This window comes from Buteo buteo, chromosome 3, assembly GCF_964188355.1.
Source record: "Buteo buteo chromosome 3, bButBut1.hap1.1, whole genome shotgun sequence".
NCBI lineage: Eukaryota > Metazoa > Chordata > Aves > Accipitriformes > Accipitridae > Buteo > Buteo buteo.
Window position 1 is genome coordinate 40,449,382 of NC_134173.1, and position 25,964 is coordinate 40,475,345.

The 25,964-nt window shown below is 46.9% G+C and overlaps 1 protein-coding gene, 1 long non-coding RNA gene and 10 other non-coding genes across 12 annotated transcripts in view; 3 read left to right on the forward strand and 9 right to left on the reverse strand.

The window, feature by feature from the left end:
• Positions 1–17,048, forward strand: part of DNAJC5B (DnaJ heat shock protein family (Hsp40) member C5 beta) — a 31,108-nt gene extending 14,060 nt beyond the window's left edge. Inside the window, exons 3-5 of the mRNA XM_075024337.1 lie at positions 6,932–7,145; positions 11,198–11,372; positions 16,954–17,048. Of these exons, the coding sequence (XP_074880438.1) occupies positions 6,932–7,145; positions 11,198–11,372; positions 16,954–17,048 (484 nt within the window). The remainder of the gene's footprint in view (positions 1–6,931; positions 7,146–11,197; positions 11,373–16,953) is intronic.
• TRNAY-GUA (transfer RNA tyrosine (anticodon GUA)) lies at positions 102–190 on the reverse strand. Its single transcript is given in 2 exon segments — positions 102–137; positions 154–190. It is a non-coding gene; the product is annotated as a tRNA-Tyr (tRNA).
• On the reverse strand, positions 939–1,011 carry TRNAA-AGC (transfer RNA alanine (anticodon AGC)). Its single transcript has one exon. It is a non-coding gene; the product is annotated as a tRNA-Ala (tRNA).
• Positions 1,328–1,416, reverse strand: TRNAY-GUA (transfer RNA tyrosine (anticodon GUA)). The gene is given in 2 exon segments: positions 1,328–1,363; positions 1,380–1,416. It is a non-coding gene; the product is annotated as a tRNA-Tyr (tRNA).
• On the reverse strand, positions 2,165–2,237 carry TRNAA-AGC (transfer RNA alanine (anticodon AGC)). The gene has a single exon. It is a non-coding gene; the product is annotated as a tRNA-Ala (tRNA).
• TRNAY-GUA (transfer RNA tyrosine (anticodon GUA)) lies at positions 2,554–2,642 on the reverse strand. Its single transcript is given in 2 exon segments — positions 2,554–2,589; positions 2,606–2,642. It is a non-coding gene; the product is annotated as a tRNA-Tyr (tRNA).
• On the reverse strand, positions 3,391–3,463 carry TRNAA-AGC (transfer RNA alanine (anticodon AGC)). The gene has a single exon. It is a non-coding gene; the product is annotated as a tRNA-Ala (tRNA).
• Positions 17,049–20,222: 3,174 nt separating the features above from the next.
• On the reverse strand, positions 20,223–22,271 carry LOC142029485 (uncharacterized). The gene is made up of 3 exons (XR_012649940.1): positions 21,933–22,271; positions 21,695–21,774; positions 20,223–21,615 (listed from the first exon to the last, which is right to left on the reverse strand). It is a non-coding gene; the product is annotated as an uncharacterized LOC142029485 (long non-coding RNA).
• Positions 22,165–22,254, reverse strand: TRNAY-GUA (transfer RNA tyrosine (anticodon GUA)). The gene is given in 2 exon segments: positions 22,165–22,200; positions 22,218–22,254. It is a non-coding gene; the product is annotated as a tRNA-Tyr (tRNA).
• Positions 22,272–22,506: 235 nt separating the features above from the next.
• On the forward strand, positions 22,507–22,579 carry TRNAR-ACG (transfer RNA arginine (anticodon ACG)). The gene has a single exon. It is a non-coding gene; the product is annotated as a tRNA-Arg (tRNA).
• Positions 22,580–23,720: 1,141 nt separating this feature from the next.
• TRNAR-ACG (transfer RNA arginine (anticodon ACG)) lies at positions 23,721–23,793 on the reverse strand. The gene has a single exon. It is a non-coding gene; the product is annotated as a tRNA-Arg (tRNA).
• A 177-nt stretch (positions 23,794–23,970) lies between these two features.
• TRNAY-GUA (transfer RNA tyrosine (anticodon GUA)) lies at positions 23,971–24,061 on the forward strand. Its single transcript is given in 2 exon segments — positions 23,971–24,007; positions 24,026–24,061. It is a non-coding gene; the product is annotated as a tRNA-Tyr (tRNA).
• The last annotated feature ends 1,903 nt before the right edge of the window (positions 24,062–25,964 follow it).

The window sequence follows — 25,964 nt, forward strand, 5'->3', positions numbered from 1 at the left end:
CAGGCCAGAGCTCAAGGCTGGCCAGACCGCGAAGGGGAGCCACCCGGGCAGCACCAAAAGGCAGAGGAGCCGCGGAGTCTGGGCCAGAGCCAAAAGGACGCTCCTTCGAGCCGGAGTTGAACCAGCGACCTAAGGATGGCCGTGCAAGGGAGCCTACAGTCCTCCGCTCTACCAGCTGAGCTATCGAAGGAATCATGGGGCCCTGCCCGGTACCTCGCCCGTCACACACTCATCCAACACTTCCCCATCCACAGCGCAGCACGCTGCCTCTATCGCAACGCCCCGCTTCAGACAGACTCACCTCCAGCACCACACCACCTTGCTCAACCCTTCAGCCCCTCAGATCATGCAAACCCACAAGCGGAAGAAGACCTCCACAGGCTCCTTGGACGTCATCTTCGACAGCTGCACTCTCCTCACGGCCAAGAACAGCTTACCCATGCCCTGCTGCTACTTCCCGCGACTCAGTTGCGCTCTGCTGACCGTCGCCCTCTCGTCCAGCACCAGACAAATGGGCAGCCTTTCCCCTACTCAACAGCCTACTCCCGCGAGCTGGGAGGCCATGCGCGAGCCCTCCGATCTTCCCTTTCTCCCAGCTGAACGTGCCCGCTGCCCTCAGCTCATCCTCAAAGAGACACCCCTCCGTTCCCTCAGCCTGTTGGTGGCCCTGCGCCGACGGTGCTCCATTTCACTGATGCCTTTCCTCTACGGCGGAGCTCAAAACTGGACGCGTTACTTCAAGGTGACATTTGACGTCTGTCAAGGGCAGAGGGAGAAAATAAGGTCCCCTGTTAAACTGCCCACGCTGCTCTTGTTGCAGCCTTGTGCGTCGTCCTCCCCTGGGCGGCCCAGGAACACCATGGTCTCCCCACAGCCCCCAGAGGACAGAGGGCCCCTGGCAAAGGGCCCTGTGTCCAGGCGAGGGGAATGAAAAGCGTTGGAGAATGCGGGCATCGATCCCGCTGCCTCTCACATGCTAAGCGAGCGCTCTACCACTTGAGCTAATTCCCCAGCCCACAGCCTCTGCCTGAGGTCCTCTCCCCTCCCAGGCACCCACCCCGGACCCAGGCTGCCCCGCACCCAAAGCCTGGGCCTCCCATCGGCCTCCCTCTCACACCACCGCCAACCCACCCATTCGCGTTCCTGCTGGAGGTGACTGCTCGGGTACCACCATCCCCTCACCAGGGTTCACCCCAGGCAGCCTTGGCTGGTCGTCTTCTCCACGCCAGGCCAGAGCTCAAGGCTGGCCAGACCGCGAAGGGGAGCCACCCGGGCAGCACCAAAAGGCAGAGGAGCCGCGGAGTCTGGGCCAGAGCCAAAAGGACGCTCCTTCGAGCCGGAGTTGAACCAGCGACCTAAGGATGGCCGTGCAAGGGAGCCTACAGTCCTCCGCTCTACCAGCTGAGCTATCGAAGGAATCATGGGGCCCTGCCCGGTACCTCGCCCGTCACACACTCATCCAACACTTCCCCATCCACAGCGCAGCACGCTGCCTCTATCGCAACGCCCCGCTTCAGACAGACTCACCTCCAGCACCACACCACCTTGCTCAACCCTTCAGCCCCTCAGATCATGCAAACCCACAAGCGGAAGAAGACCTCCACAGGCTCCTTGGACGTCATCTTCGACAGCTGCACTCTCCTCACGGCCAAGAACAGCTTACCCATGCCCTGCTGCTACTTCCCGCGATTCAGTTGCGCTCTGCTGACCGTCGCCCTCTCGTCCAGCACCAGACAAATGGGCAGCCTTTCCCCTACTCAACAGCCTACTCCCGCGAGCTGGGAGGCCATGCGCGAGCCCTCCGATCTTCCCTTTCTCCCAGCTGAACGTGCCCGCTGCCCTCAGCTCATCCTCAAAGAGACACCCCTCCGTTCCCTCAGCCTGTTGGTGGCCCTGCGCCGACGGTGCTCCATTTCACTGATGCCTTTCCTCTACGGCGGAGCTCAAAACTGGACGCGTTACTTCAAGGTGACATTTGACGTCTGTCAAGGGCAGAGGGAGAAAATAAGGTCCCCTGTTAAACTGCCCACGCTGCTCTTGTTGCAGCCTTGTGCGTCGTCCTCCCCTGGGCGGCCCAGGAACACCATGGTCTCCCCACAGCCCCCAGAGGACAGAGGGCCCCTGGCAAAGGGCCCTGTGTCCAGGCGAGGGGAATGAAAAGCGTTGGAGAATGCGGGCATCGATCCCGCTGCCTCTCACATGCTAAGCGAGCGCTCTACCACTTGAGCTAATTCCCCAGCCCACAGCCTCTGCCTGAGGTCCTCTCCCCTCCCAGGCACCCACCCCGGACCCAGGCTGCCCCGCACCCAAAGCCTGGGCCTCCCATCGGCCTCCCTCTCACACCACCGCCAACCCACCCATTCGCGTTCCTGCTGGAGGTGACTGCTCGGGTACCACCATCCCCTCACCAGGGTTCACCCCAGGCAGCCTTGGCTGGTCGTCTTCTCCACGCCAGGCCAGAGCTCAAGGCTGGCCAGACCGCGAAGGGGAGCCACCCGGGCAGCACCAAAAGGCAGAGGAGCCGCGGAGTCTGGGCCAGAGCCAAAAGGACGCTCCTTCGAGCCGGAGTTGAACCAGCGACCTAAGGATGGCCGTGCAAGGGAGCCTACAGTCCTCCGCTCTACCAGCTGAGCTATCGAAGGAATCATGGGGCCCTGCCCGGTACCTCGCCCGTCACACACTCATCCAACACTTCCCCATCCACAGCGCAGCACGCTGCCTCTATCGCAACGCCCCGCTTCAGACAGACTCACCTCCAGCACCACACCACCTTGCTCAACCCTTCAGCCCCTCAGATCATGCAAACCCACAAGCGGAAGAAGACCTCCACAGGCTCCTTGGACGTCATCTTCGACAGCTGCACTCTCCTCACGGCCAAGAACAGCTTACCCATGCCCTGCTGCTACTTCCCGCGATTCAGTTGCGCTCTGCTGACCGTCGCCCTCTCGTCCAGCACCAGACAAATGGGCAGCCTTTCCCCTACTCAACAGCCTACTCCCGCGAGCTGGGAGGCCATGCGCGAGCCCTCCGATCTTCCCTTTCTCCCAGCTGAACGTGCCCGCTGCCCTCAGCTCATCCTCAAAGAGACACCCCTCCGTTCCCTCAGCCTGTTGGTGGCCCTGCGCCGACGGTGCTCCATTTCACTGATGCCTTTCCTCTACGGCGGAGCTCAAAACTGGACGCGTTACTTCAAGGTGACATTTGACGTCTGTCAAGGGCAGAGGGAGAAAATAAGGTCCCCTGTTAAACTGCCCACGCTGCTCTTGTTGCAGCCTTGTGCGTCGTCCTCCCCTGGGCGGCCCAGGAACACCATGGTCTCCCCACAGCCCCCAGAGGACAGAGGGCCCCTGGCAAAGGGCCCTGTGTCCAGGCGAGGGGAATGAAAAGCGTTGGAGAATGCGGGCATCGATCCCGCTGCCTCTCACATGCTAAGCGAGCGCTCTACCACTTGAGCTAATTCCCCAGCCCACAGCCTCTGCCTGAGGTCCTCTCCCCTCCCAGGCACCCACCCCGGACCCAGGCTGCCCCGCACCCAAAGCCTGGGCCTCCCATCGGCCTCCCTCTCACACCACCGCCAACCCACTTTCCTACTGGATGTGCCCCTCTAATGAAACCAGAACTCAGACCCAACTCACTCAGGTGCCTGAGTGCCTCCTGTGCACCCTGTGCATTTGGCTGTCTGAGCTTCTAATTAGCTTTGTGCGTCTGCAAACATTGTCTTTGCATGAAAATGCTCCAAGAAGCCTCAGCAGTATATAATTTCGAGCTTTGTTTATGCTCCTTGGTTGCCTCTCTGACCTCCACTGCGTTTGGGTTGCAGCTCTTTCTATGCCCGGTCACGTGCACCATTAACCGTGAGCCTAGTCATGACCTTTGGACTCAAGCAGCTTTTCTGAGCTCCCACCTTCTTGAGCAGCACCATGGAGCTACCTCTCCGTGGCAGGAGTGCGACTGAAGCTTATCCCGCCTTTCCACTTGATCTGGAGCAGCCCTTTTGTCCTCAACTGCCCTATTCTGACCTCACAAGTGCCTCCTCAGTGTAAACTGTCCTGTTAAGGATTCAGAGGTGCTATAGGTTCTTGGCCAGAGCCAAAAGGACACTCTTTTAAGACAGACTTGAATCAGTGACCTAAGGATGGACATGCAAGTGAGTCTACGGTCCTCCGCTCTACCATCTAAGCTATCGAGGGAATAGCAGGGATGTATCTGACACCCTTCAATACTCCATAGCACAGCCATATCTCACCCTATACAACTTTCCTGCCTCCAAAATATTGCTCCCTCCACCCAGATGTCCCTTATCAGACCAACCCCTGCAGTACAGGCTGGCCTCATCTCATCTCTCACCCTAAGCTTCCCACTGACAGAGGTGCTAAGTGTATTTCTCTGACATCATTTCCATGAGTGCCCTATCCATCTTGTGGGGTGAGTATTTCTCTGCTTGTTGTCCCTTTTCTGTCTCAAACTCGTCCCATTGCTTGCTGCTGTGAAGGGCTGCAGTGGTCAGTGATCCCAAGGTGGTGAAGGAGAAGGCCATTCATCATGAGAAAAGTCTGAATGGACATAAATCCATGTGTTTGGTATGAGAAGTAGTCAAGAAACTCCTGTGTTCATTTCACTCTGGTTTTTTGGCTTCTTTTTCTCTCCTCGTAATGAACCATGATTATCACATAACTAGGAATGTCACTTCTCCAGGGACCTGCAGGGAAGCTTCTATATAGCTGATACTTCACGTTATGTCACGTAGTTCTTGTCCATTTATTATTTCTTGTGATGGACTTAATGGAGTCCTGTTTCTCATATGAATTGCACTACCAGTATATAGATCTCCTTCCCATTACTAAGTCATCTCCAATTAGTATATGTCCTCTTGGTGTGCAGGGAGTTGTTTTGTTAATGTACTATTTTTAGTGAGGACAGTTTTTCCAAAAATCAAAATAAGAATCATCTATCTTTTGTTAACTGTACTATGTTGAAAGTAACTCTGTTAGTATTCTAAAACAATACGAAGTAAAGTGAGTGTGCAACTAATGTTTTTCACTTTTTCAAAACTACATTTTGTTCAAATTCTTATTTTTCATGAGATTGTTGGGGATATGGAGAGGGCAGAAGATTTGGGTCTTGGGTCTGTGGGAAAAGAAAGAAAGGTTGGAGACTGATTGTCCAATGCCTGCAACCACAAGTGGATTTTGAAAGTAATGCCTCTCCCTTTTTTTTTTTTTTTTTTTTTAAATTCTAACTGCTGGGGTTTGTTTTCAGCTAAGAAAAGGGATAGACTGCATAAGCTACTTAAATACTTGGATGGAACATAATATCATTATTCATGCAAGACTTAGCTTGTTTTTCCAGTTCTCCTATTTCATGTTTTATTATGTTAAATATGACTGAAAATTTATGTTTAAGGTACCACATGCACAGTATATTAAATATTACTGAACGTGAATCCCTTCATGCTATTACAAGCACATCTAAGGAGTTATTTATGATCTATGAAAAGATGAATTGAGTTCAGCATACAGAACTGAAGACATCATTGGCAGAGGCTGTTCCCAGGCTTATATCAGTCTTGATATTGGCAGAATGTCTCCGAGGCAGAAACTGTCATCAGGAGCAAAGCAGTTACATTTTACTGGGGGAATAACCTGTACTGGGACTTCAGTGGAAAGTCAAGCAGGACTCCACTCTGAGGATAGATTCGTTAGTGGAAGTGTGGACACACTGCCTTCGCACCACAAACAATATTTTGAGGCATAATGGTCACAGCTAGCTCCTGAAACACTCGGAGAGAGTATTTACAAAATGCAACATAGCTTGACTGAGGTGAGAGTCACAGTATTTAAAACACAACTAAATCACTTTTGATGCCACTAGAGGTCAGCACTAGTCATTAAATAAATGTCCTGGAAAAATCTTGTTGCCAGTTCTTCTTAGGGAGTGGAAATTTTTTAAAAGATACACTTCTGTCTATACTTGTTTTGCAAGTATATGTGAGCTCACACTGCCAGTGCTTCAACATGGCTGGAAGAAAACCCTTTCTTCTCTAAGCTGTGCTTCCCCAGCGCTGTCCATGAGCCAACAGTCCCACACTGTTCCTTTCAAGCTGTACCTGTTCTTGGATGCCATAGCGCTGAGTACAGTCAGGGGAAAAAGGCAGTGCTGAGGCCTGTCCTAGAAAAGGCTTCCCGCCAGCGTAAACATCCCTAAACCAGTTGACAATCAGCTTTCACTGCTTTAAGTACTGCCTCAGAAGTGCAACAGTGGGGAATTAGGCCCAAAGACAGGTACTTGAAACTGGGGCTAACTCACTGTGCTGTTCCACCTTGTGCTTCAGAAAGATACTTCCTTTTTATTACAACTCCTAACTGTGTTTTCCACCAACACTATCTGGGCTTCTGCAAACACAGACACTGTTTACAGAATTTTAATATAGCTACTGTTGATAGGCAATCAAATACAGAATTTCCTTTGCTATAAAGAAGAGAACCTTGATGTGATAAGCCGTGTGTGATCATCATGTTTTTAAACAACCTTTACAAAAATCTTTATCTTTGTAGAAACCTGCTAAATGATGCAAATCAGTTGGCAATCATAATGCAACAAATGCCCGTGATTGATTATCATGCTGCAGTCTGTGCTTTCAGCGTATATCACTGTCTCCTTTAACATGATAACTGACTAGGTATGAAGACACTAAGTTCATGCTCACTGTAATAGGAACACCTCTTTTACCAAAACTTTCATGTTCAGTCACTTTGTGTCACTTTTCTTCCACTGAGTACATTGGAGCTGGAAAAAAGAAGGCTGAACACACTGTTCAGAATGATTGTATCTCTGTGAAAATATTTGGTAATGTTTTGTGTCTGTATACATGCACACATACAGATGACTTACTTTCCTTTGTTTTGGTTTTTTTTTTTTTGTCATGTTTAAGAAAACTGGCTCTGAAATATCATCCCGACAAGAATCCAGACAATCCAGAAGCTGCAGAAAAATTTAAAGAGATCAACAATGCTCATGCAACACTGACTGATCTGTCCAAGCGAAACATATATGACAAGTATGGATCGTTAGGGCTCTATGTAGCAGAACAGTTTGGTGAGGAAAATGTTAACACCTACTTCATGCTCTCAAGCTGGTGGGCAAAGGTAAGCTGTTATTTTCTGTTGGAAATCAAATGTTACAATGCACACAGACAATTACATACACAAGGAACCCCATGAAAAACATGGTCTCTCTACAGGCTACAGGCTTAACAAATACGAGGATCTGAATCTAAACTGCTACTAAAAGCTTAATTAAACAACAACATTATCTGGAAAATTGACAGTGGCAGAATGTAACTTAAGCTCAGAATAGTGCTAATACAGAATGTTTTCTTTTTCTTTTTAACTTGGTAAATAGTTAAATAGAGTGCATGTTTTGTAACACTTTTAGACATTAATTAGATTTGAATCTAGTGCTCCAGCTTAATTTTGACTTTCTTTTCAGTAATGACTAAATAAAAATGACTCATTGTTCAAAAACCAGAAGTCCCACTTATGTGACAACCAGTTAATAAGTTATTACAGTACAAATTTAGCTGTGTTCTTTGCTATATATAGCACACAGCATAAGTAAGCAATAATAATACATAACACTCTGTGATTATGGTGTCATATATGTATGTGCCCTGGTGAGCGGGGAAAGAAAGGAAGCAGAAGAAAAGGTGAGAAGGGTGTAGTGGAGAAAGAAAGTAGGAAAAGAAGAGAATGATACATCAAAAACTGGCATATTGCTCAAGGAAAAACACATCATGGGCTGTTCTAGTCATAAAGGAGTTGTGTTCATGTGCTCTTTTATGTCACTGGCATCCTCTGATGTTTGCACATATCAAATTTGAGTGTTTCTGCAAATATAGAAATGTTACTGAAATGTAACAAACCAACAGAATTGCAAACCTGCAAAATCCATGCTGTCCCCACCTATTTCCAGCAACAGAAGCACAAGAAAGCAAGGACTCTGCTGGAATACGTAGGAAAATTATTTGTACTGTGTGAAGCAAGCACACTATGACAGCTTTCATCTGAGAACCATGAACACGGGTTCCTGTGTTCAGCACAGACCAGGCCAAGTGCTTCACTGCCCTGCAGTCCCCTTTCAAACTGGGACGTCGCTTGGGCACTTTGTGGGTCTGAGAAGCCACAATTTGTCTGCTGAAGCAGGATGAGACAGAAGCTGCTCAAATGCAGAACAGTGAATGAAAGTAATGAATAAAATACTGGTGTTTAAATTACACTTGCAAAGGCGCAGTTGCACTCTCAGGGTGGAGGCTGCCTGCTTACAGCTGCTGTAGCTGACTCCTGCTGCAAGCTGGGCTCCCCACCACAGCCACTGTCTTCTCCTGCTGGATCATTCCCTCTCTTCTTTGCTGTCCACTCTTTCCTTTGGCCTCTGTCACAATTCAGGTGCCAGGAAGCATTGCCTTTGAGCTGAGAGAGCAGCAGTATCAAGTCCTTTCACGGTCTTGGTAAACAAGGTTTTCTTCACTGTTTGCTGCTTTTTTAGCTTTTCATTCCTCTTCTGCTTACTGATCTTTAATGGAGATTTTATGAAGTATAAAATCCTCTGTGGTTAGAAAATGAGGACCAGACATAATTGCTGTAGCTTTGACTCATAAGGAGAGCAGTGGAGAGTACAGAGAGAAGCTACTAAGTCTCTAACAGCTACAGGAGGAATGTGTGGATAGTTTCAAGGGAGCTGTATCCTGGAGGTGAGACAAGATATGCTGAATATTGAAGCAAAAGTAATCACTGCTTTCTGGTTTTTAAGAATTCTGTATAAAAAATCCAAAATACGCATATAGACGCATTTGAGGATTGTCACAGGTGGTCTCTCTATCCCTCCCCCAACCCAAAATCTTACCACCTCCAAAGCATAAACAGGCCACCAAATGTTTTTTTGCAAGCTGAGCTCATTATTCCTCATCTCTTTTTAATTCATGCACAAATGCTGTTATACAGACTGTATAACTATAATGCTAAAGTCTGGTTATACCTCCAGTTTCATATTTTTATATTGGTCATCATAATACTATTTGAGTCTGAGGCATCATCTGCAGATGACCTCTGGATCCCTGATTTCCTCCATCCTGGTAGAAGACAGTAGGCACCACAGCTTTCACTTGTTATCTTCCTCTTCAACTACAAACATTCCTGGCAAATCCTCTTCCCTAGCACACTCAGAAAAGCTGACGATTGTGAGGAGGTGTATCATTAGAAGTAAGGAAACTCAAATGAAAGGAGAAATGCAAAGTGAAAATTACTTTTTTGGGGAGTGCCAGACTTCTTAGCAGGCATATTAAACTGGGAACATACTGACATGGGTAATGGGAACTTTTAACTGCTTCTCCACTGGCAGGCATAGAGGTTGTTCGTTTAACTGTTTTAGCAAAAAGCAATTCTCCCTCTACCATGAAGACAGTTCATTGATCGCATCAATAAACTGATTCTTGATTTACCAACTATGATAATATCAGCACAAGAGATCTTGAAACTTTGAAGGTATCGTGAATGAATTAAAGTATTTTTTCCCTCTATACACTTTTATTCTGACTTTTTTCATTCCATCCATTGTGGTGATTTATTCCCCATTATGGCATAAATGATAAAGAGTCAGATAACTTATTTTAGGGGCTACAGCCTTTAGAACAGTTTTGGGTCTCCGTTGGAAGGAAAACATTTTAAAACAAAAAGTCAGAGTCCTTCTTTTCATTTAAAACTGCCTTGCTCACTCTTGAAACATGCCTATATTAATATTAGGCATGTGAATAGTCTTATTACCTTCAAATATGCTCCACTTGGGCCCCACTAACATTGACTGAGACATGCATACGTTCCTGAGTGTTATTTACGTAGCTTTATTGTCAAAGTTTGACAATATCCTGACGTTTGTGCTTGCTTTCTCCCTCAGCAGCATGTTTTCTTATGAATATAATGAATGGTTAGTAAAGGGCAGACTGTATAACTATAATGCTAAAGCCTGGCTGTACCTGCAACCCATATATATCTGGTGGCCACAAAGCTGTGCTGGCTTTACGTACGCATTCCACATATCAGCTTTGATTCGCTTTTCAGGAATGTCACTGGCTTTCCTTTGCTCTTACACCTATATGTCCATGAAGAGACGTGGAGGTTTCTCCTTTGCCACAAAAATCTTGGTGCAGGCCTGGATCTGCCCCAGGTCAGGAGCCGAGCTGCCAGCAACGCCCCCCCTCCCCGTTCCCATTGCTGTAATGCAGCAAGCAGCCCCCAGCACAAGCAGCTGTGGAGCTGTGCTGTGAACCCAGGCAGTGACCTGGTCTGGAGGAAGAAAAGCTCTGTCAATTAAGGTTTTCTGGCTGCTGAATCTGGCTGAGATCTCAGGTCTCAGCCCCAGGCAGTGGTGCTGGCTCTGCTGAAGCCTCTGTGCTTTGTGCTACAGGGACAGGAGTGAGCAAAGGGGGATGCAAGTGGGAAACTTCTTGCCACCTGAGTCCCCACATCAAGAAACCACAGCCCAAGGAGTCTAATTTAGGAATTGTCACCTGTGTGCTCCCACACAGGCTAATGGGGAGAGAGAGACACCCCCAACGGGCAATTCAAATCCTCCCGTGGCTGAATCACCCTCTGGAAGGGCTTTTAACTTCCCATTGACTGTGTGGGGAGCCCACAGGGGCTACAGTCCTAATTTGGAGGCCTTAGGTCAGTGCCTGAAGTTATGTGGGATGCATCTGGGTCTTTGCTTCTTTTTCTCTCGGCTTTGTTATTGACAAGAACCTGCCAGTAAATAAGTGTTTGCAAAAATGATCTTGGGCAAATGAGTCATTTTTAAGATGGAAATGAGTCATTTTAAGGTGGGTGGGGTTTTGCATACAGCCTGGAAGTTTTTTCTGAGGGCCATCAGCTGAAGATAGACTTTCAAAAGTTGAGCATGCAGGGGTCTGTTGGTTAGTGTCGTCTTTGTGGACGTGGTCCTGAGTAGCAAGTAGGAGCTCATGGCGAGGAGGACTTTGGAAGATCTGCCCTTGTTTAGGCACTTGGCCAGCGGCTGGACCCCTCTAAGTGCCAAGCAGCTGGGAACCCAAGTTCCTTTGATGATCTGCCTTCAGCTGTAACAGGCCGCCACGAGTTTGAAGAAGGTCATTGCTCACAGGGTTTTCCTCCTGCTGTGTTTAACCCAGGGTCTGTGTGCAGTCTGTGGCCTGCTGACGGGCTGCTACCTCTGCTGCTGCCTCTGCTGCTGCTTCAACTGCTGCTGTGGAAAGTGTAAGCCCAAAGGACCTGAAGGGGAAGAACAGGAGTTTTGTGTGTCTCCAGAAGATTTGGAAGAGCAAATTAAGAATGACATGGAAAGAGGTGTGTATTATAGGGGCTTACTGTGTGGCAAAGCTGTTCAAAATAATCTTGAAAGCCTGTAGGCCAGATGTTCTGCTCACAATGCTGAGGCTGGTTCCAGACACCAGTGGAGACGTGCCAATTCACTCTAGCTAACACCATGCCCTGGTGAACTTTCCAAGTTGTGTGTTAATGAAAAACTAAACTTATGGCACTAACAATTAAATATCTCCTGTATCTCTTATAAGACATTGGAACATTAGAAGTCTCAGGGCTCATCTTGAGAGACGACATTCCCCCTCTAGGCCCCATGCCCACATTGCTTCATAGCCTAGATCCTGTACTTACGCATTAGGCTCTGCCTGGACTGGTGCTTGCCACATCTGATCTGCCTGAATAAGCTGCCATTCAGTTTTGAATCATGTAAAATTTATCGCTGACTGCGATGGGCCAACTATACCCATTCAAGAAAAGGCTTCAAGAAAAGATGCAAAGTTTCCAACAGTAAGGTTGCGCAGTAACCTAAGAGAGCTTGCAGTCCTGCCCCTCTCCCATCCAGCCCCGGAGCTGCTTGCTCTCTTCTGCACTGGCAGTACCAATTGTGCTGCCCTACCAGGAGTCAGATCTTGGATACCAGCCAGGTGAAAACTAATCCTCTCAAAAATGTGTGTGGTTCCCTGCCCATTTAACTCCCTGCTGTGCTTCACAGTGGGGCAGGCCGAGTGCTAATGCCAGCTCAAAGAAGGGACCAAGAGTGCCCAGCCAGGAACATGGGCCGGGGGCAGCGGGACCCCCTTTGCAGCAGGTCACCCTCTTTTCTCAGCTTTGTGTGTCCTCCCCCCGCTGTACATGCAGGTTCAGGCTATACCAAAGGATGAAGGTGGCGATTTCCTAATTTGGCACTAGCGTGGGTTACATATTTTGAACAAAGAAAGAGCCCTGTCCTAATCTGCCGAAGTGGGGCAGACTTTTGCCTTCCTCTTCAGGGGAAGCAGAGATACCTCAAACTGGTTAGATTTGGACACTTGCAGGACAGGCTGGGAGAGGCAATGACCCTTGCTCCAGCCATAAGAGGCCAAAGTATCAGGGTAAGACCTAGGCCACTTTTCAGTTGCAAATTTATATAAACTATGATTAGGATTATGCTCTTTTAATGAGGAAAGACCTAAGCAGTCAGCTCACTCTTTTTCTCTTCCATTGTTATGGAAGGTCTCACGCTGTTATATTCTTACATTTATTATGCTTAAATTAGCACTGCCAGATTGCAAATGTCATGTTCTCTTAGCAAGAAGAATTTTTTTCCCCCCAACTTTTCACACAAATTTACCCTTCCATAAATATGTAACAAAACACTTGTAGTAGTTGAAACAAATGCTATTTATATAACTGATATGTCAATGTGTGGTGGTGTGTTTTAAATTGGTTTTGCCTAAAGGCATATCAAGGTAAATACAGTCAGCTTAAAAATTGATCATACTTGATCAGTCTCTGCAAAGGCAACAAAAACTATTAGTGAAAACTTTATAACCACAATGCATTATTTGAAATAAATGTAATATACTTTATGACATAAGCCACCTGAAAAGTACAAACCTAAAATGGGTCTTGATATTTATGGGTCTATGACACCAAAGCCAAGCTTGAAATATGAAGATGGAACTTTGAAGGATAAGAATTTTTTAATTCTGTCTTTTTTTGTAATTTGGCAGGTATTTTGCTCTCTCTCAAAATCCAGCACAAAATTCCCCAGTGGCAGAAAAAAATATTTCTCCCTCCTTCCAGCACAGGTGGTATTTATTGGTATTCAGTAATTTTAGGCCACCTTCCCATCTCTTTACTCCCACCAAGTCTCACTGAGAAATGAATTTTTTTTAAAAAATTAAAGTGTTTAGCAAAGTATCAGCCTGAAAAATTAACAGAATGTGGAATCATGTGTTTTAAGTATTTTGAAGACAATATTAAGTATATAGGTAGGGCCTGGACAAAACTAGGTATTTCTACCTTTCCTACCCTTCTTTTCAGTCTTGCTACATTTTCCTACCAATCAAAACGAGCTTGCCTCAGTAGAGTAGAATTCTCTATATTTTAAAACTAGATGAAAATAAAGCGGCAACATATTGGGAATAAAAGTTAAAACTTCATGACAGAGGATAATGTGATCATCTTTTCAGCAGCTGAGAGAAAAATAGACACTGCATTTAGAAAAATGAACGATAAACAGCTCAAACTGCACTTCCTTCCCCCCACTCCTCACCCGATATTTTAGGGATGTGGCCAAAAAGATGCAGCTGACTTAGAATGGCAAAGATTGGTCTTTTCCACCAGACATTTTCAAATGTTGGGCCATAGAAATGGATACTCATGCCTTCCTTTATGTAAATAACAGAACTGCTCCTGTAGGTAATTCAGCAACAAACTGTAATCACTCCTGCAGCAGATTTAATTTTGGAAGAGGAAATCCTATTAGGATCCAAATTCTTTGCATGCCCTCTGCCCACAGACTGAGCATTCTAGCTGGTAATTAATTTATTTGTTTCCTGCTGTCTCCAGTATCTATATTATTGCTAGCCAGAACTTTTTTGCTAAGGTTAAAATGTAGATTCTCAAGCTAAGGCCATACTTTAATTTATCCAAATATTTTGTACTCAGCCATTGCTTTTCTGAGCAATGCAACATCAATAAAACATCACCATTCCTGATGCTAAAAACCTCTGAGACCGAGTCTCCAGCAGGTGTTGCTGTGGTCAGTGGGAGCTGCCTGGAGCTGGCCCTACTGCGCAAAAGAGGGAATACGTGTGTCGTGGGAGTTGAGATTTAGACCTCATCTTTCGAACTGGCACAACAATAATAACTTTCAGAGTCCCTCACATTTCTCCTTAACAAAATTATAGTATTACACAGTTGATTTCATTCCTCAAATTAAGATACCATAAAACAATTACTAGTGAAGAAAAGAGATGCGAGGCCCAAAATTCAGTGATCCATTCCCTAAAATATAAAAGCAAAGTGGGCTGTCACTGAGATCGACACAATCATGTCAAAGGCTTCAATTCTGTTAAGTGGCATATTCCTCTAGAAGAAAGTTTTATTCAAATATATTTGAGCAGTTCTAGTGCTCAGCTAGTTGTGTATCTCCCGTGAGAGATTCATTTTACAGCATGTACTTCTGTGGGTAGCATGACAATCAGAACTAACGGAACTTAAGGATTTGCAAGACCTGGCCTGTACTTAGGTTACAGTGATTTCTTCTCATGACTATCGATTTGTAACACAGAAGGACTATGGCCTAATGTACAATGAAAGATCAAAAAATAAATCTTATATTTGCATTGTTACATTTTAAACATGACATTTTTTAGCGTTTCAGTTCAAACATGACATTAAAAAAGTGTAAAGTAGGGTAATCTGTGGTATGCCATGATGTTATGGGTGACCTGCGAAAATACACAGGGGGAAGTATCACTCACTTGTCTGCAGCATGGATGCATGCAATGGTTTATCACTTTCACTCACACACACGGGGCAGGCTGCCAGATTTTACTTCCACTGAAGTCAATGGCAAACCTTTTGTTGACTTTTGTGGTCCCAGAGGAGGTGCTGTTGGAATTTGGATTGCCTTGGTGCTTCAGGCTGTAATGATGCACTCAAGCAGTTTGGCAGGCTTGTTCTCCTCTCCTGTTTTGTTATCATTGTAAGAACAAAGCAAGACATTTCTAGACCAACTTTCATTTTACAGAAAATGAAATCTGGGAGAGAAAAAAAAAAAAAAAGAACCTGAATAACAAAATACTTTCCCAACTCAGAAGCAATAAGTTTTTAGCACTTCATTGTCTCCTCCACACTCCATATGATACCAATGTAGGCGAACAGTGAGCAAGAGCTATCTATAGAAAGCAGTTTAAACTGTGAATTCCGCTGCACCTCCATTCTGCAGCTCACCATTAGCAGGCTATATTTGTACAGTTTATTATACCATGGGTCCCTGTTCTGATAAAAAAACATCATAAATCTTAGAAGGGTGTGGGCAGCAAAATGCTTGCTGAAGGTGTCAGCTCAGAACTGTCTGCAGATCAGCTGGAAGCAGTGCGACAGATTTGCAGTGGGTCCCATTCTCTTGTTGCACATCTGGGTATCACAGCAAAATGAACTGCTAGTCTCTGCCCTCCATCAACGATCTTACAGAAAATGAACAACTTGGAGGCAGCAGAGGGTGGGAGGGAGTGCTGCTCAGAAATCTAGAAAATGCACAGCAACTTAAAATGGACTGGAACTGCCAAACTAATCTGAGCCCGAGCTGAGCTCTAAGCATTAATTACTCATATGCTTTTAGAAGTTATGAAACATGTCTGTCTTTGACCTTGTGTCTAAATACAGAATTGCCCATACAGAGAAGCTGCTTGGCATTTAATCATTCTTGCCTTTCACCTTGACAGAGTCAAAGTTGTTCTACCCCCACTGAGGGGAAGCCGTATGGCATGCAATTAGATTCCTGCTCTGGGTTAAGTTACTCCTGTACATTACATCTTTTGCCCATGATTCATCCCATCAACTGTCATGTAAGCAGGAGGAAATGTCAGATGAGTTTTTTTCTGAACATTTGGTCATTTGGCAAAAAAAGTCATCATTTCTATTCAATTACTGTGAAGGCTGTGCTAGTATTGAGATTCAGATAGTCCAAAATTTTTCATATGAAAACACTTAACTGAGATGGTTGAACCTTTAAAAGTCAGTCTCTGAGTCTTGAGTCCCCTCCTCCCTCCCCAAAAAACAGTGGGTTGGAATGAGGCCCAGGAGAAGGGCAGCCAAACCTTGTTCATTATCAGAGGGAACACAACAGCCATCAGGGAACTCTGTAAGGACTTCACTTTCCTCCACTCTACAACAAACACATTTTTTACAGATATGTTGGGAAACCAAACACATAACTGCATGGAGTGAGAAAGTACAAAGCAGTAAGGATTTATATAGTGATAATATAAGGTTTTGGCAGTTCCAAACTCATTAAAACAGTAATTCTCAAAATCCTATTGTATATATGTATTACATAAGACTTCAAAATGCAATTTATCATATTTATTTAAATAGCTGGCTTTCAGGATATATGAGATTTAATTCCTCTGAAGTATAATACTGCTCATGCATTTTTTGCCTTCTAACTCTCTTCTTTCTTCACTGTTAACTTTGCCTTCTTCGAGACTCATTTCTGGCCCATTCTCACAAATGCTGTCAGGGTTAGTGCTTGCTGACTCATGATAGCACTCCTTATATTCAGACATTTGCAGGAATAAGCACTTGCAAGTGGAACAGGCATGAACCCTTATCCTGCAATCTCTGCAAAGCACCAGGTACAGCTAATGTCCAGTTTAATAATAACAGCAATACTCACCCAGAAATCTGCCATTACACGTGGACAAGGAGTAGGAGCATTTTAGACTTGGTGTGGGCATTGCTGACTCTTCAGTACGCACGCAGCTGTCTGTGAAGCCAAGGTGAAGCCGTTAGCCAGAACAGCAGAAGAAATGTTGTCACGCTAACAAGAAATCTGACTTTGGTAGCAAGTGAAGGATTCTTAAAGTATTTTTTGTCCTCCTCCCCAATTTAGATGGAGAAACTCCTATCGTGCTTCAGCCGACTAATGCGACCGAGAAGACGCAGCTAATAGGGGACAGCCACCGGAGCTATCGCACAGACTCCTAGAGCAGGCAAACACAACCTGTTGGTGCTTCCCACTGAGTGTCACAGAGAGAAAAAACACGTGATAAGCTCTGCAGCCTGTATTTGTAGTTGTCTTTAAGCTAATCAAGAGTAATTTCCTATCGAGGCAGAATCTCCCTCTAGGCCACTTCCAATAGGTTGATACCTGCACTCTGCAAGGAGATACCTATAGCCAATACAGAGCTCTACAGACCAGCACGCTGGTCTCTCACGGCTTCACACTGCCATGCTTGGCGTGGTCTTTCCCTCTAATAATACTCCCTTTGGTATGGTTGCTCTTCTCCCCACCCTCAGCTGTGGTTTCACCTCCCAGACACAGTCCCGAGTCCCTTTCTGGGCACACCGGCTCCGTCTCTCCGTGCACCAGGAACGCTCCTCGCATGCAGCAGTTTTGCTGGATGTGACATGTTCCTGTGAGGGAGCCCTGGAAATGCTCTTTAGCAGACCTCAGAGGGAAAGGTGGTGGCAAGGCAGACAGAGCTGTCGTCCCAGAGAGGAAAGGCTCTTCGGAAAGCAAATGGCGGCTTGCTGGGGCCCAGCCCAGCACTTACAAACCTGAGCCAGGACAAAGTGCTCAGGGATCATTCTGCTGGTGCTGACAACACAGGTCACTCCAAATCCAGGAGCCTCATCCAGCCCCAGAAGCACAGGTAGGCTCTGTGTCTTCCCCTGCACAAGTCGCAGACCCAGAGGAGAGTGGGCAAACGCCCCGTGGAGTGGGAGGCTGGCCCTGGGCTGCCCCAGAGCCGCTCTCCTCTCCCCATAGCCAGGGACAGCCCCGTGGCAAACCTCCTCCGATCCTGCCAGGATGGGCCTGCCACCCATGCCGGGTGGCCCCGGCTGCTCCGGCTGCAGCTGCAATGTGGTGAAAATTGGTCCCCAGCCAACAGCTTTCTGCCGGCTCGCTTATTCCACCGTGCCTCTGGCTGCCGGCCCCGCTGCCCCGCCGGCACTGGGCTGGGAGCCATCGCGCCAGTGCTGGCACCGGGGCTGTGGGAGCAGCAAGGACTTGGCAGAGCAGGCAAGCAGCAGAGGAGCGGCTGTCCTCCTCACAGCCCGGCTCCTCGGGGCGAGCCCGGGGCCTCCCCTCTGCCCCAGGCCCAGGGGCTTTAAAAGCACGTGGTGTGATTTTAAATAAAGAGGTAGGGATGAGGCACGTGTTCAGGTGTACCACTGCACAAATCAGATACATGTAGGTATGGCTAAAGTAGGCATGAAGAAATTAGGCCCCTAACTTATAAGAGCCGAAGAAATACCTCTTAGATCTTAAACTTAGCACTCCACTGGTTTGACACAGTAGTTTAAGCCTTAGATAGCTGAATTTCTCCTTATTGATCATGTTACATCAATCATTGTCAGTTCTCTGCATTTGCTATGTTTGCTCCTTTAATCACAGTGCTGCAGTCCAAAGGGGGACATAATGTACCACTAAATTATATAGACCAGTGAATATATAGCTAGTCAAAAGTGTTATTCCCTTCCTTAAAACTGGAGCCTGCGGTTGTGAAACATCGTTATCTTCCTTCTATTCTCACCTTTCACATCAAATGTCATTCAGTGGCAACTAAATATATGGGAAAAGAGTGTGTTTCATAGCATCAGCTATAACTCCAAAGTCAAGAAATACTACTTTCAACATTTCTTTAAAGTTCCCATAGCACATGGACATTTTAAAAGCCAGTAATTCCAGTTCAGGTTATATATCTCTTGTCTAGGCACAGGCACTGGGGCCAGCTAACATTCACACTGCCCTCAGAAACAGCCTTATTTTTCTGCTTCAGAGAAGAGGGGAAGTCCTGGCATGCCTGGGGTTGTGCACAGGCACTCACTTCCCTCCTACCCATGGGCTCCTCTTTGTCCTCAGTTGCATATCACAAATAATTTCGGAGGCCACTCGTATGTACGTAAATCCAGACCGCTGTCCTGCCTGCCCAGCGGTGCCAGGGGGATGTGCCCATCCATCCCGGTGGTCCCAGGGAGAGGGGGTTGGTGGCACCATCCTGCTGCTGAGGAGACGTGACCCCAGAAGACACGTTCCCAGCGCTAGCCAAGTGCCGCACACCTTCCCGCCAGGTGGCTGGATCAGACGGCATGTGCATTGGGGTGCTAGTGCTGCGAGACGGGCAGAGCGCAGCCCACTGGGCACATGCTGGGGGACATCAGCACCCACTCACCCCAGCGCACGCACGCACATCTTTTGGCGTTCTTCACTATTCCCATTTGCACAGTGTTTGCTCCGGTGTAAGATGTTATCACCAAACAAAGGAGTAGGGAGAGCACATAGTACGTAATAAATCTGCAGGTGAAGTGCTTTTCTAAGCTTCACTGTCCGGGAGAGAAATTCACTGTGAAAGTGTGCAAATGCTATGTAGTGACTATGTCCAGCAGAGAGCTGGAAAAGGCATTGGGAGAACGTAAAGCTACACATTATACCTGGAATTCTTTCCCGTGTGAAATCCCTCCTCCCGCTCCCATAGAAGTCACTGAGAATTGCACCCTTGATTTCAACAACAGCTACGGAGCAGGCCCAAAGCCAGGGAGGGGAAGGTAAATCCCAGATTAGCAAAAGAGGTTGAGGAATTTTTTCACATGCAACACCTTTGATGTCCCTCAGGACCCCACTCTATGGGCCAGAGCCAAAGTTTACTGAAATGAAGGAAATTATCTCCATGGGCTTGAGATGTTACCACAAGTCATGTGGTTCTTATTCACTCTTTCTAGATGAGAGATTTTTCTTGGGAAAGATTTGTGACTCGATCTCACAGTGTGATGCAAAGATGGACAAGCTGCTGCATGCTTGCAAAGGCCTTTTACAGACATGAGGATCTGTACAGAAGAGCCACAACATATTATCTCAGTTAGCCAAAAACCTCAGAACAAGCCAGTGACCAAGCCTCTGAGTGGGTTCTCCAGGACCTGCAGCTTGAAAATCTGAGTGTCTGAACCCATGGTTTAATTCCAAAGAGGAAACTTAGTTTTCAGAGTACCAGGGCATTTACCTCTCTCACTGCTGTCTGGATCAGCTATTCTGAGGACATGTGGAGAAAGAATGAATAAGGATTTCAGGACTTAGCTCTTCAACATGATTTTACTCATTTGTTTGCTTCTCAGAAAAGTTCCTAATGTGAACATAGCTATGATTACATGATCTGTTTTTTGTGTAAAGTTCAGTTGCGCACCCATTAATCTTCTCAAAATGTACAGTCTCAAATTTTTGTTCTGTTTTGCTGCATTTATTTATATGTAAAGTACTATATGTTCAAATCTACCTTTGCTGTCAACCACTCTGACTAATAAAGGTTGTATGTATGAATTGTAGCACTCCCTTTACTTTTCCACACTGTCAACAACTTCATTCCCATAACAGCTAGCGAAGCTGTTGAGACAGCTGTCCAAAATTATGGCTTTGCACCCTGACAAGTGGCAAGCAGCAGCTCAGGGTTTCCCCAAAGAGGAACTAGATCTTGGATTGCAGCAGATGTGCCTACCTATGCAAAGCAGCCAGCGCTATAGCTGCACATTGCAAATCCTTATATAATGCAGAATGCCTGCCTACATTAAAAACAAACAAAAAAAAAACAACCAAAAAAACCAGCAGTGTGATGAAGTGATATAAAAGTAGTTTTTTCTGGCATCAGTTCCTATATGGAACAATTTCCCCCAGCGAAGGGCGAGTGCAGAGAGTGAAGCCAGGATGCTGCTGAGGACAATGGCAGACGGCTTGTGAACTTCCCTGGGGCCAGCATCTCACTCAGGGGTTTTGCATCTGTCCAAGAGCCAGCACAGAGTGCCAGATAATCTGGGCCTGCTACGAGACAGGAATATTTCTCTCTAGGATGGTATCCAGTCTCTGTGACCACAGAAGCCCAGGCATTTTAAAAATGGACAAGGGGCAACTGTTTTGGCTGGATGTATTCTCAAAGAGCTGTCCTTTTGCATGTTTAGATATTAACTCACACCCAGATTCACTCAAAATAGCAAATAGAAGATGCATCGTAGAAGATTTAGGCCTACCAACAACATAACCAGTTATTTAGGTAGTTTGTGCACTTTTCGCCCCACAACAAGTTTGTGCAATAAACCACTCGGCTTAATCCAAAAAACATCAAACATTATTGTATGTCATTTAATTTCATTACTTACCTTCCCTCAGAATGAATACTCAAGGTGTGGGTATGATTTCAGTCAAAAAGAATTGCATTTCTGCCTCTTTTTAGAATAAAATCATTAAAGAAAAATGATGCAGCGTGAAAAACTGAGCACAGTTAAAACTACTGATTTCTTTTTCTATGCTATCATTTTCTGTAGAAAAGAGAATGTTCATTGTGCTGTTACAAAGCAGGGAGAAAGACCACAGGTGACAGTAATCCCCTCCCTTCCCTCCATGAAGTGAAGTCAGCTAAATCGTCACATCCAGCATCTGCTTTCACTTTGAGAAAGACGAACGGGTACAGAGTTTCGCACAAGAGGACTCAGTCCTTCTTGCCGGTGTCACCCGTCCCAGGGTTGGGAAGGCAACAATATCAGACAGCTGCGTGGGAGCCGACACCTACGAGACAATAGAAAGACACTGGTAAAGACACGCAATTTCCCACTAGTGAAGAGAGTTAACACGTGCTAAGTATCACCTGGCTGGATTTGAAAATGTATTCCCATTGTGGCGGTACGTAGATGTTATAGATACTTCCTCATTCTGGAAAAACAGCATCTAGACATTTGGGGAGAGGAGAGGAAGTTTGGAAAAAAGACCTTCCGAGTTTCAACACCCTAATTAACCGCAGTAAGACTAAGGGATCTCAACAGGTATCCTCCTGCAATAACTTGCTTTGTGAGGGTTTGTGGTAAGCTGGAGCAAGAACAACATACATCTTGTTTTCCTTTAAAAATTAACGAGGTGTTGGCAGTCATGCAGCAGGCGCCACGTCCTCAACTCCCGCAGCAATAGCTCCTCCTGAAAGTCAGCGAGACGCAGCGGAGAGGCTTGGCTTGCAGTGCAGCTGGATACCTTAGAGAAAAACAACCGTATCAGCAACTGGTTAAGGAGAAGCTGTTTAAAAGCACTTTTGCATGTAAGACAGAAGGAAAAAAGTTTGCCGTCTCCTTCGAGCCGGAATCGAACCAGCGACCTAAGGATTCCCGCGGGCGCCGCCTCTACAGTCCTCCGCTCTACCAGCTGAGCTATCGAAGGGACCTGCCTGCCGGCGCTCCGCCAGCCTCCAAGAACCCAGCACGGCCCGCCTGGGCGCCGGACGGCGCATGCGCAGGGCGCACTGCTGGAGGGCGGGCGTTAGCCCTGGCCGGAGACGGCCGCGCGGCGGGGCAGGCTGCGCCGGGAGCGCCTCCTGCCGGCGGGGCGGGGCGGGGCGGGGCGGGGCGGGGCGGGGCGGGGCGGTGGGGCTTGGGGGTAGAGAGGAGAGCGAGGGAAAACACGAAGCGTGCGGGGCCAGTGGCGCAATGGATAACGCGTCTGACTACGGATCAGAAGATTGTAGGTTCGACTCCTGCCTGGCTCGCCTTAGCTTTTCGTTCGTCTCGCGTTCGCCGTTGCGCACGCGGAGGGGATGGATTGTCCTCTGTGCTCATCGTTTAGCACCGTTTGTACACCCGGCACGTCGGTTGGGTTATTTTGTCTCCCAAAGCAAAAATGGCAACGGTAGAAACTGTGAAACACCGTCTAGGCCTAAACTTTTCAAACGATCTAAGTTTGCATCTCGTCAGATGCATTAACCGTGCCAGCAAATTAATCAAATTAATGCACCAATAAATTACACTGGGAAAAATCCTTTAGGCCCTAGGAGAGGAGCAGTGTGCTCATTATTGGCCTGAAACAGTACAGTTACTCTTACGAATGACATTGCAGAAAATAACCGTGAGGTCTCAGAAGGCAGCAAGCAACGCTACTGTGATGAAAACTATTATTTACATAGTGATTATCTGTTAGTCTTGAGAAGCGTGAGAGCATCCTCTTTGTGCAGTTGAATGAAAAGTGTATGATTTTGCAAAAACCCATTTCTGACGTATATAAAAGCTACGCAGCGTGTAAAGAACAGCTTGCAACCAGGAGAGGCGAGGAATCCCCAATGATTAGATTTGAGAATACTCCACAGCTTCGGAGTAGCTGCAACCTGTGGATTCCTTGCAAGTTTACTCTAAGAAGTGGTTCATGTTGTTATGAATAAATAACCGAGGTAGCTCGTTAGTGCTGCTAACATTTGGGATCGGCATCCTTAATTTTGCTATGTCTGTGAGCGGTGCCAGTGACAGTCACGATACAAGGGTGTGCAGACAGGCGAGAGGTGGCACAAGGGAAGGAGACCCCGCCATGCCACGCAAAGTCCCCGAGACCCTCGTTTTTCTGCTTGTTGCTCATGCTCATGTAATGTAGTAATTGGGAGTTGCATCTGGCACACTTTCTGGTGAATACATAATGTGGGAGATGTCTGTTTAAAAGGAAAACAAAAACACCTTTTTTTGCAAAAGGGCCAGCCTAAGGGCTCTGTGCGTGGAAAGCTTCCGTGTAAGTGTGATGGGGTCTCGGTGCCCCCCCCAGGCCGCCCGCTGGGGAGGGAGAGAGGCCAGGCCGGTTTGGTTTTCCTCTCTGCAGGCGAGTGAAAACGCGGCGTGGCGAGGCGACCCGAGGCACCAAAAGGTACTCGAGCCAGGCAGGAGTCGAACCTACAATCTTCTGATCCGTAGTCAGACGCGTTATCCATTGCGCCACTGGCCCCGCACGCAGCAAACGGGCCGGCCGCCGCCCGCTCAGCAAACCCCTCTCCGGCGGCACGCCCGCTGCGCGCATGCGCTGCTCAGCCCCCCGGCTGCTGCCCTCCCACGGCGCATGCTCAAAACTCTGCGCGGGTTGGGGCGGCACCTTGGGCGGCCGCTGGGCGGCGGCGGGCAGCTCCCTTCGATAGCTCAGCTGGTAGAGCGGAGGACTGTAGAGGCGCGGCCCCGCGGGAATCCTTAGGTCGCTGGTTCGATTCCGGCTCGAAGGAGAAGCTTGTACTTTTTTCCATCCTGGGGGGATTTGAGTACAAGCAAGATTATCAGCAGGGAAACAGATTTGTGAAGCTCAGCAGGAGTCGGACCTGCAAGCTTCTGCTCTGTAGTTACATGCTTTATGCATTACGTCCACAGCTACCTGTCTATTAATTAGTAAGTTTTTGTGTCACACACACCCCACCAACCTTTTCTCCTTTCTCTTCCAGCATGGTGCAGTGCATCCCTCTTGGGAACTGTCTCAGGAGAAATCCAGGTGTGGAAAGCCTGCGCAGCAGGGAATGGAGGCATCCTGGTGAGCAGAAATATAGGAAAGGCGTCCATTTCCTTAGCTGTCCGTTATCCCATACATGTTTGCACGCACTTGCAGTCAAATCTGAATCCACAGACCAAAAGCACAGCCCTGTGCCACTCCCCGGTGCGGGACAGGGCACAGACTCCGTCCAGGGCCACAGGATTGATTTTTTTTCATTCGTTAAGGTTCACCCCTTCCTATATAAATGTCTCTGCTCCTACTTTTTGCAGAAGTTCATGCAAACTCCTTCACTCCTTTTCACTGATTCGGTGGTGCCCCTTTTTCCTTTTCCTGAAGGATAGCTCACAAAATAAAAGCACACCCAGAGCTTCTTCTGGAGAAAGGACTATCTCCTTTCCCCCTTCAACTCTGTCTCTGAGAAATTTTTTCTCTCCCACCCACCCAGAAAGTACTGACATGTGTGTGTTTCTGTGTAACTGTGTATTACCCATAAGGGAAAAGGAAAGCAGAGAAAAAAGAAGAAAAAAAGATAAAAATACAACAGAATTAAAGCCAGAAAAGAAAACAAAAACAAAAACAACCCAAAACGCAGAAAATGTAGGCCCCAGTCTCAGGACTCATATGTTAAGGAACTATTCTGCCTCTTGAGCTATGGCCCTGTTAGATTAATGTAACTGCTTGGCTCAGCTTCCCACTCTTCTAGGACACGCTCATGTATCTAAAGGTACTAAATGCTTTTTACTAAAATAACAGCCTATTCAGTGCTTGGATGATAGTGTAGCTTGCTGAATACTTCATTTAGGAGCAAATTATTAGCGACCAGTTACCTGTAAGTGCTTAATTATTTCTGTATCTTGTCTCCAGCAAGGACCAATAATGAGCTGTGTGTGCATATCCTACTCAATCATTTGTATCACCTAGTAACAAAAGATGCCAGAGATTATAAAAACCCTGTTCCTAAGACATTTCACTCTGATACACTGGGTCACCAGTGTGAAGTTGGGCAGGCAAACAGCTGGGTCAGGTGTTGTTAAATGGCCTGACATGGGTGAAGGGGGGGACGGGGACACAGACACCTGCTCCAACAAAAAGAAATTTTCAGCTCCTGCAGTGTAAGAAAAGGTTTGTTTGCATTTCAAGCAAAAGCTGTCTCTTCTCCTGGAGAAAGGGGAAATAGAATAAATCTCAGGGGAGTTAAGAGTATGAGGACAAAACTTTTCAGATTCCTGGAGGATTTCAAAGGAGAGATAGTGAAAAAGTTCCCGCATGATGAGGTGCTGGCTGATCAATGCGGTTTCAGATACATGGCACTTGCATGGACAAGATGTCCTGCTGATCACATAGGTGGGAAACCACTGGAAATGAGAATGCATCTTTCCTAATTTTGTTAATACCTGAAACTTTATTATTTCTTGACTTAAGTATTCTTGTCAGTGTATCTATTTTGAATATTGTGAACACATGCTTCTATTTGTGCCTATTCGTCACCTGGCTTAAATGGGATTTCAGGGTCACCAGATCTACCTAGTTATCACTCAGCTAACAGCAGCTCTCTCAGCTGACATCCTGGGCACTCAGACATGGTTTTTAGCTCCCCAGAGCAGCCAAACCTGCCCCATCTCAGCAGCAGGAGCCAGACGAGC